This window comes from Solea solea, chromosome 10, assembly GCF_958295425.1.
Source record: "Solea solea chromosome 10, fSolSol10.1, whole genome shotgun sequence".
In the NCBI taxonomy this organism is placed as follows: Eukaryota; Metazoa; Chordata; class Actinopteri; order Pleuronectiformes; family Soleidae; genus Solea; species Solea solea.
Genome location: NC_081143.1, coordinates 5,364,137 through 5,379,880, shown reverse-complemented (window position 1 = coordinate 5,379,880; position 15,744 = coordinate 5,364,137). Strand labels below are relative to the sequence as shown.

Below are 15,744 nucleotides of genomic sequence, written 5' to 3'. Positions count from 1 at the left end.
CTGGGTTCATTTTGTCTTGACATTTAACTTCCTGTGGAGAGGAAGAGGTCAACATTAGCAGATAAACACTGACACCCACTGGCTGCTCACACAAATGAACAATATTATGTTTTTCTGAATTGTGTTGTCCTTAAAGGTTCAGTGATAAAATGTACATGTATTACAAGTGGTATAATAAGTATTGTAAAATGTACTTCAAATAAAATATAATCTGGAGATGATTGAACAGTATATGTGTGTTTTTTTTCTGACTTACTTTACAGATTAAAATGCAAACAAAAATGACTATTGTGGTCGAAGGACTAAGAAATGTTACATAAAGGTGGACCAGATTAAATCAGACTCAAATAAGGGACAGAACAACTGCAAACCTTCATTTAATTGCAACAAAAGGAGTAAATATAACAACTGTAGTGAAGAAATTAAATAAAATAAATGTACGTACACACATCTTCAAAAACATCATATAGAAAATAAAGTTCGTAGTTTCTTACTTCTTCGAAACGCTGAGTTGTGATTTTGTTTATTTAAAGAAATGTTTGTAAAATGTCTATTTCATCACTGGTATCATGTTACAGAGAGTTTGAGTAAGTGTGAGGAAGTTTTGGTGTCACTGATGAGAAATGATTAACGGTGGTGGCATTATTTAAGCACATTAGCACATGAAAAGGTCATTTCATGTGATAGGGGCCTTTAATCAAATCCACATCCACCCACACACACACACACGTTGATTAGCTGCATCTTCAAACAGCTGTAACTTGTGTTTTTGTGCCTTAAACCACTGTAACTTTATGAGAAATAGTCAAATTTCCATGTTGTGAAACATATTTCAGCTTCTGCTGCACGTGGCTTTAAATCTGCTCCTCCTTAAAAGCTGTAATTTGAGCTGAGGGCTGGTTTCACACACACACACACACACACACACACACACACACACAGACAGCCCATTTCCTCCACAGATGATGACAAAGTACTGGCTGTTTATCCTGAGAAGAAATTAGGTGAAAGGTTTAAACCATGAGGACGTCTCTCTGCCACATTTACTTGGTAAATGTATGTTGTTCTTTTTTTTTTTACTATAATTCTCTTGATCAGAAATCTATTGTTTGTTTGCTTGTATTTGTTTTACTTGAAAGCAGAAATCCAGACGCCAAGTCTCACTAGTGTTGAGCCTGATTAATTGATTTGAATCAGATAATCTCATTACACTGATTAGTCACTCAATCAATCAATCAATCACATTGGGCAGGCTCTGTGTGAAATACAGGAGCTGGGCATCTGGCTGCACATCTGCCAATAACAGCAGAGGCTCCAGTCAAATCTGTGCCGCTCAGGTTAATGATTGGCTGTTTATCTCGTACTTAGTACTTGAGCGTGGAGTTTGGAGTCTGCCCTCCTCTCTGATAAAACCTAATAGGAGCTGCTTGGTCTTGCTTTGCCGTTCCTTTCCTTTTCTTTTTGCGTCTTCAGCCACTGACTCTGTCCTTGTGCCGGTTTTGATCCATCTGGCTGCAGAGAGAGGACACACACCATGCTCACTCTTGTTGTGTTCTTGCTTTGTGCAGCCTCTTCAGTCTCAGCTTCTGCCAAAGGTGAGTGAGTGGATGACATCGTGTGCCCGTTTCTTGTTGTGTGGGATGTGTGGAGGCAAGAGGATCCTGATCCTAGCGAAGCTTGAGAAGCATCTACTTCATATCCATCCAAAAATGCAAGGGGACTAAAGTCAGTATGTTAATATTAATAGTGAAAACGTGGCTTGCTGTTTTGCTGTCATTCTTTGATTTATTCCTTTATGTTTTATTTATTGAATTCAGCTCCACGCTCCTCAGTGAGTGGTGATGAAATCAAATACTGACACGTCACATTGTCTTTCCTCATGGCCTGATGTCTTATCTAACAGAAAGCCTGTCATGTCATTAATGGACAGAGAAGACTTTTTTCTTTATCTTCTCATTCTCTGAACACACCCAGTCAAACCAGCAGTGTTTCTGTCACCGCAGTATAACCCTGAATAATGCTGAAAAGACAGTCAAGTGCTTTTAATATCACTCACAAAACTGTGTCTGGGAAGCTTAAAAAGTCAGAGGTTGTTTGTCCCACAGTACATGTCGTTTAATTTAAACCAGAGGTCTCAAACTCTGAGTTATTTATGTAAAATGAATCGTATTTAGCATCATGAAGACATTTTATTGTAAACTATATATCATACAATATAAACGCAAATGTTTTTATTTTAAAATTCTGTGAAATATCAAAAAAAATTGACATTGCAATTGAAAAATAATATGAACCGTCTCTCGACTGGCCCTCTACTGACATCATTTGAATTTTAGGCCCTTGATTTAAATAATTTGCTGTGTGTGTTTGTGTCATGTGTTTTTTTTTTTATGAATGGAAAGCAGCCTCGGCTCATCGTGGTTTATATTTGTATGATTTTCATGATAAAAACAGTTTAAATTGTCATAGGCTTCCAGGCCTGCGAGGTTGAGTTCTGCCATAATGACACTGACTGGTGATTAATGATGTCACAGTGGAACGTGTGGCTTTGAGAAGCGTCTCACAATGGAGATGAAGACTTTGACATAGGAGATTCAAGCCCTCACGTAAATGATGATGAACGAAAAAGTAGAGTCTCAAGAGCAAATGTGGAGCTTTAATTCATATACACTATATACATGTATGAGGATACAGCAAAAGACAGAAATTAAGTTGATTACCAAGTTAATGCAGGTTAATGTTCACAAAGAAATACTCTACTATTTAAATGTATACTATCACCGCTTTGGCTCTAAATAACTACATATCAAAATGAGCATTTTGGTTCAGTATACTCACTTTAAACAATATATCTAGTCCTTGTATGTTGCAGTTTATCTGCACACTTCACAGTGTGATAAGAGCAGCACATCACTGTGGCTTCCTCCAGCACCAGTCATGTTTATTTACTGTACCTGCTTTGTTTCTTCAGGTGCTGCTGGACTCCGGCTGAACAACAACCAGCTGTACAAATTCAGCTACAGCACAGAGGTGCTGCTGAACAAGGCCAAGGGGTCAAAAGAGGGCAGTGCTGGCTACAGGATTTCAAGTGATGTTGACATCCACCTGGTGTGGAGAGACCCGAGCAGCAAGGATGACCAGCTGATACAGTTGGCGGTATGTCACTCCAGTGATTCGCAATTAATATACTTTTAATAAAGGATAATCCACAGTTAAATCTCCGCGCTCCAGTTTCCACGGAGCAGCTGGTGGTGTGTTCAAATGCTTGCAGGCTTTTGTTGAAATGAATGCGTCGGTCTGTGTTGAATTAGATCTCAAACGTGAGGATCGAGCCTGTGGCCCATCGGGAGGCGAAGAAGAACGTCCTCCATGGATCGACGTCTGAAGGCGTGTTGGGGAAGAGAAACCTTGCTGCTCTGACAAAACCTTTCCTGGTGCATCTTAGAAATGGAAAGGTAAGGTTAAATTTTCTCCATCATTATTTTAATATTAAGTTGAAAACATTGGCATAATGGCTAAATGCATCTTTATGCTGGTGTTATCAGTGCAGATGTGTGTCTTTTAAGTGGGGATGGGAATTGGTGCCGGTCTGATAGAATTTTGTCTCCTATGAAATAGCACAAATGTGCTGTTTACAGCTTATTAAATAGTTTAAAATGACTGTATCGGACTAATATTGGTATTGGTAGATACTCAAGTTTGTGATAAAAAGTGTCATTGCTGTTACATTACATTACATTACAGGTCATTTGGCAGACGCTTTTAACCAAAGCGACTTACAATGTTAAACATAAAGAGCGGATTATATTTTTAATAAATGTTGACATGTTAGGAACAGTAATGAAGCATGAACATCATATGATATCCTTTGGAAAATCAGACTTTGGTCCCTTCATTTCTTTTGTCTTTATCATGGAACTAATTAGTCGACAGTTGTACTGCAGTGATGACGCTGGCAGGGAAAACACCGACACACACGTGTGTGTGTGTGTGCAAAGGTCAGCAGGTTCAGAGGGTGAACTGATGAATGAATTCATCAGTGAAAGATTTGATTTGACTTTGGGTTGATGGATATGACTCATGCTATAGTCGTGAGATGTTTGAGCCAAAACCTCATTATCTGTCGTTCATCACAGTATATGATCACATGTACATGAGGAGTATAAGGAAATCTAATTCAGATTCAAGATAGGATTTTTGGTTGGTTGGTTCAGACATATAGTAAAGATTCAGTGACACTTTAGAATCAGACTCTATAATTTATGATATAAAAGCTGAAATCAACATCAAAAAGTAGCTTAAGTTTAACTTTTAATTGAATGTTGACTGAGAGTGTGGTGTTCAGTGTGAGCGACACGTGAGGGAGAGATCAGTGTTGTTTGGTTTATTTATATTAATGGCCGGCTGTGGCGGGACAAATACACAGAGTGGCGTTGGTGGACGCTCTATTTATGGTGGTCCCATCTCATGCTGTGGTGAAGCGCCACAAATAAATGACATTCTGTTTGAGACTGGGAGAAAGTGAAGGATGATGTAATGGGCTGCTTTCTTCACTCATGGCCCGGGACACAGAGTCATTATTGAAGCAAAGGGAAAACGTCACTGCTCAACTTTGGATCTGTTATTAAATAGACTATGACTTAAAAAGACAAATTAAATACATGTGCATTGATGTGTGCTGATGAGTTAATGGACTTAAATCTTATACAGTAGGATGAGCCATTTAAATTGTCATGCATCAATACTGTTCTATGTGTACAGTCAAAGGTATTTTAAAGAAGTTTTTAATGGCAACAACAATAAAAAACAACATTTGTTTGTATAAAGTATTATTATACATGTTTTAGATTCAGCATCTGCCTCCAATATCCAAGATTAGCTACATTCTAATTGTAGCTGTGCTTCATTCTTTCCATGTGCTAATACCAAAGTATTTTTGTTTTGTTTTTGATCCGTACTTCAAAGAATATATGTCATTTTCATGTGTAATGTACTGTAAATAGTCTCTGATGTCATGTATCTGTACACAAGTGTGTGAGGGGGAAAGTGACACCCTGGAAGCCCTTGTGAGTTGCAGCACGTAGGTAGGCGTGCTGCAACTCACTCAGCGGCTACATCATCCACAGTGCCTGTGACATCTATCCATGCATTGTCTTGAAACATGAAATCCAGTTTAACATTCAACATTTCCTTCCACACGTCTGCTGTAGACAAAAGCATTTTATTCCTACTGGGCCGAACCTGCACCCATCAAAAACATGAAACGAGGACTGGCCAGTTTACTGCAACTGCAGCTCAACACGGGGAAGGTTATCGAGGTAAAAGGCATCATGTTTCTCCTTTGTTTATTTTTAAGTACTTATTATACCACATGACTCAAACTTGCCACAAACACAACCCTCCAATCGATTTCATGTAGCACCACCTCCTAATATGCATTGTTCCATATTAACACACTTTTATTTTGAAATTCTGTAAAAATAAAATAAATCAAAACAATTATTCACCCAATAACACAATAAAGGGTTACTATCGTGTTGTAATGTGGTATTTACATATATTTACAATATTGATTGCAGGTAGAGGATGCTTTATTTTGTGTATTTAATCAATGTCTCCCAATCTTCCTTCAAATGTGTATTATTCCTCTTTCTTAGTTTCCATTTTCTAAGGCAGCTCTAACGTTTTGACTCATGTCTTTGAACAGAATGACGTGTCTGGAAGGTGCATAGTCGACTACAAGGCAGAAAAAGGTCAAGTGACAAGGGCCAAGAACCTGGAGTTGTGTAAGACTGCAGAGACTGGATTCACCACGCACAATCAGGTCAGTCAGCACACACACACACACCTACACCACCACGCTACAATATGAACGTAACTGTCTCCAACATAACATCCCACTGTGCGGTTCCTTCCCTCAGATCTTGGGTGTGAACAGGAAATCCAGGTCTGTTACGGTGTTCACACTTGAGGACGGTTTCATCCGCTCAGTCGTGGCTGAAGAATTTCACTCACTGGCAGTTGGCGTTCGCAGATCTGTTGCAGCTAAAGTCGTGTCCAGGTAAATGAACGAAATGTCTTATATATGTCTTATATAAACAGTGTTGTAATGTAACAAAGTACAAATATTTGTTACTGTACTTAAGTACAAAATTCACATATTTGTTCTTTATTTATTTATAGTTCAAGCAACTTTTACTTTTACTCCCCTACATTTCCTCTAACTCTCTTTGTTACTCTTTACTATCAAATAAAATCAGAAGAAGAAGAGTTGGTATTATGGTCTGTATTTATATCGCACTTTTCTAGTCTTGATTCATTCACACTCTGCAACATGGGTTATGTGTCTTACTCAAGGACACATACAGACTAGCCAAGACAGGAATTGAATCCACAACCTTCCAGTTGAAAGACAACTCACCCTACCACTAAGCTACCATGGCTCAATCCTTACACCTCACTTTTTTAAAAATTGCTTTTGATACTTGAGTACAGTAAATGTCATATACTTTAAGACTTTTACTTCAGTAATATTATAAAAAGTGACTTCAGCTTCTACCAAAGCCATTTTCTGGTAACATACAGTACTTTCGCTCAAGTATCCCTTTTATGTACATTAGGTGTATTAGCACATTTAATCTAAAAATGTCCTCTTCTATCAGGCAAACCCTCACAAAGACCGGCTCAGGAGCTGGACCACTGGAGGCTGCTGGGAAAGATGTCTCTGAGGTTGTCAAGTCAATTGACGGCAAACTGGCAGCTGTTGGTATTGTGGCTCAGACGGCCAAAAACCAGTGCAAGGGTTGTCCATCAGTGAGTTTTACGTTCATCATTATACTCATAAACAAGTAAAGTTGGCTCAATTAGATATTGGTTCTCACCACTCGTGTTTCTTCACTAGTCAGACTTACTTTAAAAATATCACCATATTCACATAATTCTCAGTGAAGGCTCATATCATGGATAATGATGGTTAAGAAAATGAAAGAAATGAGAGGAACAAAGAAGAATTTTTAATTTCCTCTGACTGATTGTGTTCTCATTGTTATTTCCCATGTTTTATTGTAAATAAATGATGCTGTTATATCAATAGTATGGTTATTCTGTTATCACTTTGTAACATCAGTACATGTTATTATCACTTACCACTTCCATGTTATCATTTTTAACTGAAGTATAATTGTTGATTATACTATGCCTGTTTTACATTACAGGCATAGTATACAGTATTAATACTATTATTAATAAATTATTGCTAAACTTCAGGATAATAAGAATTATTTTATTACTTTTATGAAGTTGCATCGATATTTATGCTCACTGTTTTAAAATTGAATGCACTACTGACTGAGCACAACTAACTGAGCTGAATGCCACTTTACTCCAAAACAAATCTTGAATAGTACTGCTCATAAACAAATGGGGTGTATTTTTGCACAGCAGTTATTGACTGAAGACGATCTGTCCTCTAACCCCCCCCCCCTGCGTTTTTCCTATTAGCTTTTTGATCATTGGCAGACTGAGAAGAAGCAGCTGGAGCCAGCGAGCCTGTCCAAAGCCACGGCTCCTCGCAGCTTCCTGGCCCTCATCCAGAGCATTAGGAAGGCGTCCAAGGACGAGATCCTCAAAGTGCTGAAGAGTGCCAGCAAGACCTCTCTGTAAACAAGCTCCACCTCTTTCCCTACTTTATGTACTCCCTGCTCACACCACCATTCTGTTCCTCTTTTCAATGAGTGTACTTTTGAAATATCAGCATTCAAGAGAATTAACCCACTCTCTTTTGCTTCTCCCTGCTGCGACCAGACCTCAGGCGGTGGATGCTGTGACCTCCTCCCAGACCACGGCATCTCTGGATGCCATGCTCGAATTCCTTAACTTCACAGACGCCACAGGTTTTGTCCTGCAGGAGAGGTTTCTGTACGCGTGTGGCTTTGCTTCACACCCCAATGAGCAAATGCTACAGGCTCTGCTGGTGAGAGTCATACACGACAGAACTCACATCTTTTCCTATTTATTTGCACCACAGTGCTTCTTGATCCTGGTCCTCAGGGACCCACTGCCCTGCATGTTAGATGTTGCCCTGCTCCAACACACCTGATGTAAACGGCCAGCTCGTCTTCAAGCTCTGCAAAAGCCTGATAACGACCCATTCAGTTGAATCAGGAAACTAAAACATGCAACACAGTGGGTCCACTGCATTAAACCATGTAGGAGTGCTGCAGTGTAGTTAGTGGCACATTAAATGAAAAAATGTGGTTACACATAAATAGTGGATGCTGTTATATTTCTCCTGATAATCCTTAACGAACAAATATCATATGTCAAATATCACAAATTCTTCATACAATATGTGCTGCTTTTTATTACATTTTATTTTCATCTTTATTAGCACAGAGATGTATACATGAATACAAATAATTCAAGGATTAATTATACATCATTAGCAGGATTAATTGGATGCCTACAGCAATCCAGATGAAATCCACTTTTGCCCAAAGTATATACAGTATATCCTTCTTCTGTGTGCCAACATGTACAATATGAATAATGATAGACAAGGATGTCTAAACCAACTATCAGGTATCATCCCTCTTAACCCTTTAAACATCTCTAAGTGTACAGAAAAGAAAAATACAAACACATCATGTTACAATTCAAGGGAATAGTTCAGTTTCTTCTTTTAAATGCAAATGATTATGCACAGTGGTGATTTAATTTTGTTATAGAATTGTGGAATATTAAGTCTCAAGATTAAATCAACAAAACCAAGTCATAAGGGAACATCGTTCAGCAGGGAATCAAAGGTTTTTTAAAAACAAGCACAAAATGTCTGCTGAGCATTTTTCTGTAAGAAGTTCAAGGGATCAGGCCTTTTTTACTGGAACCTTCTGTGCAGGACCAATCAGCTCCCAGGATCCACCAAGACACTCACACACCTGTCATTTAATTTAAACATGCACACCTGCAACCTATCACACACACACACACACACACACACACACTGCAAAAGGGAAGGCACAACCCTGGGGTCATAACACAAGTATTATCAACTTCTGCCAATGTCTTTTAATGATAAACTCTGAACATTAAAGTTATATTCCAGCATGCAGCAATATATGTATACAAGTTTTAATCAGAATTGTTTTCTTTTCAGGGCATTTCTAAGGGAAAGATTGGCAGCAATGACATCAGGGAGACTGTGGTGATCATTATGGGAGCCCTGGTCCACAAACTGTGTCAGAAAGGAGGCTGCAACCTGCCGGTAAAACCTCTAAGAAGAATAAATAAATATAAATGGATTTGAATGTTAAAGTAACACTATGTAGGATTTGGTCTTGGGGGCCCCTACAGTTGGTAAATGGTATTGTCACAGTAAAACGATACCGGTGAACTCTGAAGCAGAACTTCTAATGTCTTCAGACCAAGTAGCCTCTATTACAGCATCATCAAAATAATCTTGGAGACATTATTTAAAGGTGGAAATCCTACATTGTGCCACTAAAAGAGATTTGACTGCTCTCTGTTGACCTCTCAGACAGTGGTGAAGGTGAAGAAGATGATTTTGGAAGGCCCTGACAGCACAAAGGTTGAGTCCGAGGTCCAGATGTACCTTCTGGCTCTGAAAAACTCACTGCTCCCCGAGGCCATTCCCATTCTCACCAAATATGCAGAGTCAGAGGTTGGAGCTTACAGCACCATCGCCCTCACGTCCCTGCAGAGATATGACGTCAAACTCATGACAGACGAGGTGTGTTCAAGTTAATAATATGCCAATTTATTAACATGTCACAGAACAACTGAAAGCAATGTCCTTCTTTGTCGTCTCAGGTCAAACAGACCGTGAACAGAGTTTACCACCAGAACCGACGGATCTACGAAAAGAGTGTGAGAGTGGCTGCTGCCGACGTCATCCTCAGTAGCAACCCCTCGTACACCGAGGTCAAGAATCTGCTCCTGTCCATTGGAAACCTGCCCCATGAAATGAACAAGTACATGATGTCAAAGATCCAGGACATCCTGCGCTTTGAGTTGCCTGCCAGGTGTGTTGAGGACACATGGGACATTCACTCTGTCAACACAGAGTCTAAGTCAAAATCCTACAACTGCGCTGCGCTGCAAACCTTGTGCCATGTAGTAACTTTTTTCCTGCACTTTTCAGCCAAGTCATCCGCCAAGCTATGAAGGACATGGTTTCCCACAACTACGACCGTTTTGCAAAAGTCGGGTCATCATCTGCATACTCAGGATTCATGGCTCGTAAGTAATCGACCGTTAATCTCCAAAAAAGGTGTACCTTCTATTTATTATTAACAATCTGAAAAAATATGTAAAAAAAATGTGTCTCAGCTACACGGATACTTAAACTTCAGCACATGAATAAACAGACACATCCATTCTGTGCAGAATCTGCTGATGTCACCTCCACGTACAGTTTGGACATCCTGTATTCAGGCTCCGGCATCCTGAGGAGAAGCAACATGAATATTTATGGTGCTAGTAAAGGAGCATTACTGCATGGACTACAGGTATTTTGATTGAAGAACTTTTTCCAGGTAGTGTAAATGTCAGAAATCCCGGATAAGATCAGTTGGATGTTCCTCATTCTTGCTAGGTGGCGATCGAGGCTCAGGGTATGGAGTCACTGATTGCTGCAACTGCCGACGAGGGCGAGGAAGAACTGGAGTCGTTTGCCGGGATGTCGGCTTTACTGTTCAACGTGCAGCTGAGGCCTGTCACCTTCTTCAGGGGTTACAGTGACCTCATGTCCAAAATGTTCTCCATGAGTGGGGAGCCCATAAATGTAGTGAAGGGCCTCATCCTGCTGACCGATCACTCTGAGGTAAGAAGTTACGACTGTGTGACACAGTTTTTATTGTCAGAAATCAAATCTGACCTTCCCTATGTACAATATTATCAGTAGCTTCTTCAATTTCTGCCAAATAAACCCTCATAAATGTGATTCACTGGATCTGCAATATTCATATAAAATATCAGAAGCACTCGTATGTACATGTATATATAAGCTGCTGCACATTGTTTCGTAAACGTGACTCAAATAGGAGTAACATTGTATTTTCAGGAACATGTTGATTAGTGATTGGCACCTACAACATAATAAAAATATTTAATCGATGTCAATTCAGTTTTTTCTCCCCCTCTTTGGTCTTGCAGGTCATCCAGCTGCAGTCCGGTCTGAGGGCAAATGCAGAGTTTCAAGGCGGGTTAGCCATTGATATCTCCGGAGGCATGGAGGTCAGTCTGTGGTACAGAGAGTCCAAGACCAGCGTCAACAACAGGTAGAGTCCAGAGACAAACCTTTAACATACATGTACATGCTGTGTATTTGGGTCACAAAGTCAAGAGCTCCAGAGGAATGATAAACTATCTCTCATTGTCAAGCACAGTATGTACAATATAATCTAACACAGGGTAAAGGCCATTGTGATAGACAATTCCTAGAAAACAACCTTTGTCACAGCTCCAAATAGATTTGTGTTGATGGTGGATCCATGTGAGCTATAGAAACGTCGTCTGATTCAATAGTTCCAGCAGCTCACTGGCCGGGCTCCAATATTGTGCCTCACACCTGTCTCATTTGTAGACTTTTGTGGATATGACATCAGTGCTGTCTCCTTCTCTATTTTAAAATGTTGCAGTTAATAAACAGCTCTGGCTGCTGAAAGTGGAGCACATCATCACACCAGTGTCAGTGGCACTTACAGCATCTAGTGCGAAAACAAGCAAGGGGTTTTAAACATTAACACGTGGTGCGATTTTCCTTTGCACGACAGGGCAGCGTATGCAGAGACACAACGTTCATCTTGCTCGGTCAGATTTCTGCAACTTTAACATGTTAGGGAAGTGGGAACAATTGGGAATGTACAAAGAAAGAAAGTCTTATGTTTACAGCCCTATTGCCACATAATTACCCTTGCATAGGTGACACATCATTTATAGATCTATATTCCAAAGTTCTTGCAAAGTGGGGATTTATAGGAACCTACAGGGATTCATCTTTTTTGAGCAGCTACAGGAAATAAAAATGCCAAGAAAAACTCTCATATTTCTATTTTCTTGCTCACTGTTTGTATTTGGGCTTGAGGATGATTTGACCTGCGTGTGCAGGGGGAGTGGCAGAGGCAGGTGAATGGATCAGCATAGTTGTACCTCCTTCACTCTGATAATAGACCGGCAGGCTAACTATAGAAACAGAACAAACCACACTGGCATCTCTGCTGAGGCAATTCTCCATGATCAAAGTTACAGGGCGTATTAGTATTAGAGATTTACTGTGCGACTGAGCCACTGGTGCAAATGCATTACCGTAGAACTGCTCTGTAGTTTTAGTCGAAAGGATTTGCCTTATTCTGAATAACCAATATAAAGTAGCTTTCACCTGGTATCTATCTATTGTCTCTGAAGAATAGGACCTGTGTCCTAACCAGTGTCTTCATACTGCTGTGTCTTTTGAACAGTGATCGAACAGGAACTGCTCAGGCCATGAAAGTTATCTGTCGCCTCTTAAAAGGCAAAAGTGATATAATTATAATTAAATTATGGTTTTGTGATTTTAATATACTACCTGTGTGAGGACAGTGTCAGTTAGGTAAGTCTCCTTAACAAAATAAAACAACTTTGCTGCAGCCATGTCTCACCTCTGGACCACTTAGTGATTTTATACCATAGACCTGAGGTGCCAAACTTGCGGCCCATGGGTCACATGTGGTCCTCCAGTCGATTTCCTGGGGCCTACCACTTAATATCAAGTTATAATGAGTTATTGATGCAAAGATTCATTTGACATAATGAATACATTTTTACTTTGAGTTATATATTGCCCCATATCAACACTTTCGTTTTGAAATATCATCAAAAATGTTGTTATTGCAATATCAGATTATATGATATCATTTTCTGAGTGAACAGTTGCTTTTTCCCTAAAAAAGTTGGACTTTTTTCACTTGACCGGCCAGATCCCCCCTGCTTTAGACTATAAATGAATAAATAAATGAATAAAACATTTGACAGAACGTCTCAGGTGTCACATATTGTTTGACCAGCTATGCCAGTCACACTGGAGTCACTTACTGTATGTCTCATGCTTTATCATCTATTTTCCTCTAAATGGGAACATCATTTACAAAATCCACATCGTTTTATGCTGAAGAAGAGCAGAAACTAGTGATTTAGATCATTGAATCCTCAGGAAAATGTTTACTGACATCATAAATCAAGTGGGAATTGGCTCATAGATTCAGATTCAGGGTTCTTTTTGCCACCATTGAAATCGCCCCCTCGTGGTTAACTGCTCCTTCTAAGGCTTCACTTTTCACTACATCTATTTTATATTTACAGTTTTTGTATTGTACTGTATTCAAAGTCTATCTTTTTTTTTTTTTCTAGAAAAACAGCTCAGCGTTCACAGTTTTGCCTGATGTTTTTTACTTCATTGTCACTTGTTTGTGCTTACAGAGGAGCCCTGGTGGTCACTGGCAACGTTACTGTGGACATGGACTTCATGCGAGCAGGTGTGGAGGTCAGCTTTGAAACAGAAGTCGGCCTGGATTTCGTCACCACTGTCCAGTTCTCTGATTATCCCTTCTTGGTTTGCATGCAGATGGACAAAACTACGTTCCCCTACAGGTACTACAAAAAAGTCATTCATTGTACTTTTTCTTATTGAATCAACCTAAACAAAAAACCTACTTTGTTGTTTTTTAATATTCTGCTTTCAGTGAACACTTGAGCAAATATGAAAGCCTGTCATCGGGGAAGAACGTCGTACAGCGTAAGAGCAAGAAGACGCACGTCTCTGGCTCTGAATTCCCTCTTCACCAGGAGAACTCAAACATGTGCAAGAAGGTTTTTGACTCCAGCTGGTAGAGAGGCCATGAACTGTTCAAGGGGGCGAACGCATCCAGAAAGCTGTCACATGGCAGCTGAATACAGAACATTGGTGAATGTTTATTTTTTTTTTGTTTACATTCCTGTGAGTATTTAAGTAATTTTAATCTGGAATTCTCATCTCACTCATTGTCTTTTTATGGATTTCTTTTCAAATGTATTTATGACAGGCACATACAGGATGTATGTTTTACTTGATGTGTAATACTCAGCAGAGTAATCTAAAGTAATTTAGCCCAGTGCAGTTACAGTACAGGCGTACACCACATGTAAATATCACACAGGGGATAATGGATTAACTCAGGGTTTCTCAAACCTGGTTCTGGTGACCCACCGCCCGTTTCCTCTGGCTAGAACACACCTGATTCAAATGATCAGCTCATCAGCGAGCACTGCAGAAGCCTGATCACGACCCATGTATTTGAATCAGGTGTGTTGGAGCAGGGAAACATCTAAAACATGCAGGGCAGTGGGTCGCCAGGACTAGGATTGAGGAAAAACCTGGATTAGTTTACCTATGAACAGAAATGTCACTGTATCCATCCATTAATCCATCCACTCATCCATCAATTAATCTGGGGTCAGGTCATGTGGTTATTTGTCTGTCTATCAAAGTGAATCCATCAACACTTGAACATATTTTTTGTACATTGCTGTAATTGCTGAACTTGTGTTTCCATATTCAGGGATCATTGTATTAGAATTGGAAATGATAGTCAATAAATATGCACTGGAAACACTCGAGAAAAAAACGTGTGACTAATGCAGTTATTAGTGAAATATAACTCCTTTCCCTTTCAAGGTTTTCTGCAACAGTTTTTCATGCCATTGTCTTTAGCAGAGCTGCTTAGACCATACAAGTGCTGTGTATAATGTCCTGCCCTTTGGTTTATCAGAGAGTGCTCATCTTACACCAAGTGCTTATTTTAGATCCAGTGTAAGATGTAGGGGGTTAAGATTTTTGAACATCAGCCCAGAATGAACAAATCAAAGACTTGATCTGGGGGGGGGGGGGAGGACTTCGTGTTGTTATGTTACCTGAAGGCACCATAGTTTCTCATATAGGGGTATTTACAATGTGCAATGTCATAGATGACACAAAATCCACCACACTGACACTCCTTTCAAAAAATGGGAACATCGCAATTGTTTTTCAAGTTATTTGAGTAATTACTTATACTGAATTATGGCATTTATCTAATGTAGAAGCAGCCATACTGCACCAAACATAATACTGTTATGTCTACATGTGGCATTACAAACAATGGAGCTGCTGTACTGGGTCACTGGATGCTAGTTCTATTGCTGGTCCACCACTTGTTCCAGACTGTAATATCTACTTATTAGATGGCTTGTGGTGAAATTGTGTTTTAAAATGTTGATTTAAAAACCTATCAAATTTGGTCACAGGCATTAGCCTCTGCTATGCTACATAGTGCTATTATAATATAGTGCGACCTACTATACATCAGCAAATGATCCTTTTCATAATAACATTACTTTAAGCACTGGTGGATTCATGCAGTTGCTTAAATAGCTGAACTGTTAGTTGTGCTGATAGAAAACCAGTGATAGTTAACTTAGGTAACTGATGTTATTTGAACTTCTGATTTAGACTTTTTGGACTTTGTTAAAAACACCAAGCCTCCTTTATGTTTTTGGACAAACTGTACCTGCATGGCCTAAATGCAAAACTTACATGTTGACCCAGGTGAGGCTATTAATCTTGATGTTGTCAAAGCTGTGACATCAGAACCCCTGCTGGCACTCAAACACAACAACTGGGCCTTAATGTAGATTCTTTAGAAACCACCAAGAGCAGCTGGGGGCAAACCAGTG

At 39.6% G+C, this 15,744-nt stretch overlaps 1 protein-coding gene across 1 annotated transcript; it reads left to right on the top strand.

The window, feature by feature from the left end:
• Positions 1-1,289: 1,289 nt before the first annotated feature.
• On the top strand, positions 1,290-14,657 carry mttp (microsomal triglyceride transfer protein). The gene is made up of 18 exons (XM_058639793.1): positions 1,290-1,595; positions 2,972-3,156; positions 3,312-3,455; positions 5,211-5,318; positions 5,708-5,824; positions 5,922-6,061; positions 6,663-6,813; positions 7,501-7,658; positions 7,804-7,972; positions 9,155-9,262; positions 9,536-9,748; positions 9,829-10,040; positions 10,160-10,257; positions 10,405-10,526; positions 10,613-10,840; positions 11,173-11,297; positions 13,474-13,644; positions 13,737-14,657. The coding sequence occupies exons 1-18, from the start codon at positions 1,535-1,537 to the stop codon at positions 13,882-13,884; spliced, it is 2,658 nt and encodes an 885-aa protein (XP_058495776.1). The 5' UTR covers positions 1,290-1,534; the 3' UTR covers positions 13,885-14,657.
• Positions 14,658-15,744: the final 1,087 nt, after the last annotated feature.

Excerpts from the sequence above, each read along its gene's own strand:
- mttp (XM_058639793.1), top strand. The coding sequence starts at position 1,535 with ATGCTCACTCTTGTTGTGTTCTTGCTTTGTGCAGCCTCTTCAGTCTCA. Across the intron at positions 1,596-2,971 it reads AGTCTCAGCTTCTGCCAAAG|GTGCTGCTGGACTCCGGCTG; the intron begins GTGAGTGAGTGG and ends TTGTTTCTTCAG. Across the intron at positions 6,062-6,662 it reads GCAGCTAAAGTCGTGTCCAG|GCAAACCCTCACAAAGACCG; the intron begins GTAAATGAACGA and ends CTCTTCTATCAG.